General features: G+C 38.6%; 1 protein-coding gene across 1 annotated transcript in view; it reads right to left on the reverse strand.

The window, feature by feature from the left end:
• The window catches only part of LOC101855242 (lysosome-associated membrane glycoprotein 5), a gene marked incomplete in the record, with an annotated part of 38,807 nt that overhangs the window by 15,368 nt on the left and 21,211 nt on the right, over nt 1–2,228 (reverse strand). Inside the window, 1 exon segment of the mRNA XM_013080444.2 lies at nt 1,370–1,780. Within this exon segment, the coding sequence (XP_012935898.1) occupies nt 1,370–1,439 (70 nt within the window).

A 2,228-nucleotide genomic window follows, 5' to 3' on the forward strand; every position in this document is an offset into this window, starting at 1 on the left:
GTGGGAGGTGGCGGCTGCTCTTGTGAAAATCGGAATGACATCGTTAATATTAGTCGATTCTATACTACGAGATGATTCATTTTCGATAAAAAAGTATTGAAACCTTCACAAACAATGCGCACGCAATATCAAAATAGTGGTTGCCACTGGCGCAGATACGCCGAAAAAAAAGTTAGGATCGAACACACTGTAATATAAAACATGTCAAGGTTGGGATTTTTTGGACGAGCTCTTTTTAAAAAAATATTATCTCAACATAAGAATGAACCACCCAGTTATGTACGACCCTTGCCCATTACATGACCGTTGAAACACAATCATACATTTTTGCTTGGCACCCAGCATGATGCAGATATTTGGGGAATTCTGCTTGATCGTAATAAATGTATAGTGTGGCAGCCAAGATCATCGATAGTGAAGGGAACAATTTTCATTTTAAAAAAGCCCCAACAAACTTTGATAAAACAGTACTTTAAAGATGTTGAGCACGTAATAAGTAGTAAGAAATTGGACGATTAGTTGATATGGTCTATTAAACAAAAAGTAATATTCCTTAGTACAGTTTAGATGAATAACTGTAATAAATAGGTGTCTGAATTTTGTAAAAACCTGAGAAGAAAAGCGATTTCTTGCTAGTATTAATGGGAGGTACACATAACAAGGGTGCTGCTGGGAGTGGGGTTTAAGCTACATGTATATTCAACAATTACATGTTTTGACAGCATAGTATATATTAATGAGTTTCCTGTGATTTACTTTTTAGAACATAGAAAAGTGATTAACATAAAATGCAGCGACAAAGAGGAGTCTAGGGACGTCACAGAAAATGACAAAAGAAATTTTAAAATTTTGATAACTTGAAAAAAAAGGAGGACCGCACTATTTATACCAGTAACCACAAAACTGGCCATATTAATATGAAATTAAATTTTGTTGCGTGTTTTCAAATTTAAACTGTAACAAACATGCAGAAGTTTGGGGTCACTTCAAATGGTACGTCTTCTATGTCTATCCTTGTACAAATGGCAGCAAGAATGGTTATTTTGCCATCATTGCTTTCTTTTAAATAATTAAAGGAGCGAGAGAAAGAGAGAGAGGGAGAGAGAGAGAGAGAGAGAGAGAGTGAGTGTGAGAGAGAGAGAGAGAGAGAGAGAGAGAGAGAGAGAGAGAGAGAATAGAAAAGGTAATAGAGACAGAGGGACAGTCGGAGAGGGAAAATGGGAGATAGATAGCGAGAGAGGAAGAGGTAGAAAGGAGGGGAGAGAGGCGAGATAAAAAAAAGTCAATGCTACAGGAAAGGAATAAGTGTAGACCAGCCACAACCCAAAGTGACAACACATTTTCAAGGATAAATTATGTATAGGCTTACCTGAAGCAAGGAGCAAACAGAAAACTGGACACGCCCACGCCCACCTGCCGAAATTACGCAAATACACCATAATTATTGCCTCCTCTCTTGAACGACGATACACTTTGACAAAAGATTTCACAATAAAGACTTCCTTCGTTCTGTCTAAAGGTCACGCTCCTAGAGTTTCCACTCCTATTTTAGTCTGCCCTTTACAGTTCTCAGTCGTTAAGAAGCTATAAAACCAAAAAAGAGAATCGAGCTCGAGTTGTTGTGTTGGTTGGCCCCCCTTTCCTTTTTCAGACTCTCCTCTGCGTGAAGTCCCTTGCTCGTATCTCCGATATTTGTCTCCCTTCTCTGCAGGGGGAATCACCATCCGCTTCCCAGTCCTCGACTCGGCACAGCAGATGGACAAATCGGCGGGTTTCGATTCTGTGGAAGGAGAGAAAGCAGGGGAAAAACAAGAATAAGTCTTGGCGATGTCAGGAATATTAAAGCCTGGTGGATGAAAGCTGAAGTTGTTTGGGATCTCTGGGACCACCAGGCTGAGGAGACTTATTGGAAAACAATGAAATCTGGTCCCAGGGGTGGGTCTAAATTATGGAGACTGCGATTTGTTAGTGGGATAGATCCTTGACTTGCTTGCGTCTTTGGATGTTGGTGTATTTTGTAATATAAATATGTACACGAGATGTATACCATCAACAGAAGTTAAAACAAAAGCCCATCTTTGTTGTTTGTTAATTTTTGACGTGCCTATTTCGAGCTAAAGCATGTTTTCTTTATTTGCCGTTGTTGGTTTTGTTCTTTCGTTTCGTTTCAATTAGTAATTTGAAATCAAATTTAATCATAGAAAGTAATGTAATATATAATATACATA

The sequence above is a fragment of the Aplysia californica genome, unplaced genomic scaffold (genome assembly GCF_000002075.1).
Source record: "Aplysia californica isolate F4 #8 unplaced genomic scaffold, AplCal3.0 scaffold00086, whole genome shotgun sequence".
NCBI classification, from domain to species: domain Eukaryota; kingdom Metazoa; phylum Mollusca; class Gastropoda; order Aplysiida; family Aplysiidae; genus Aplysia; species Aplysia californica.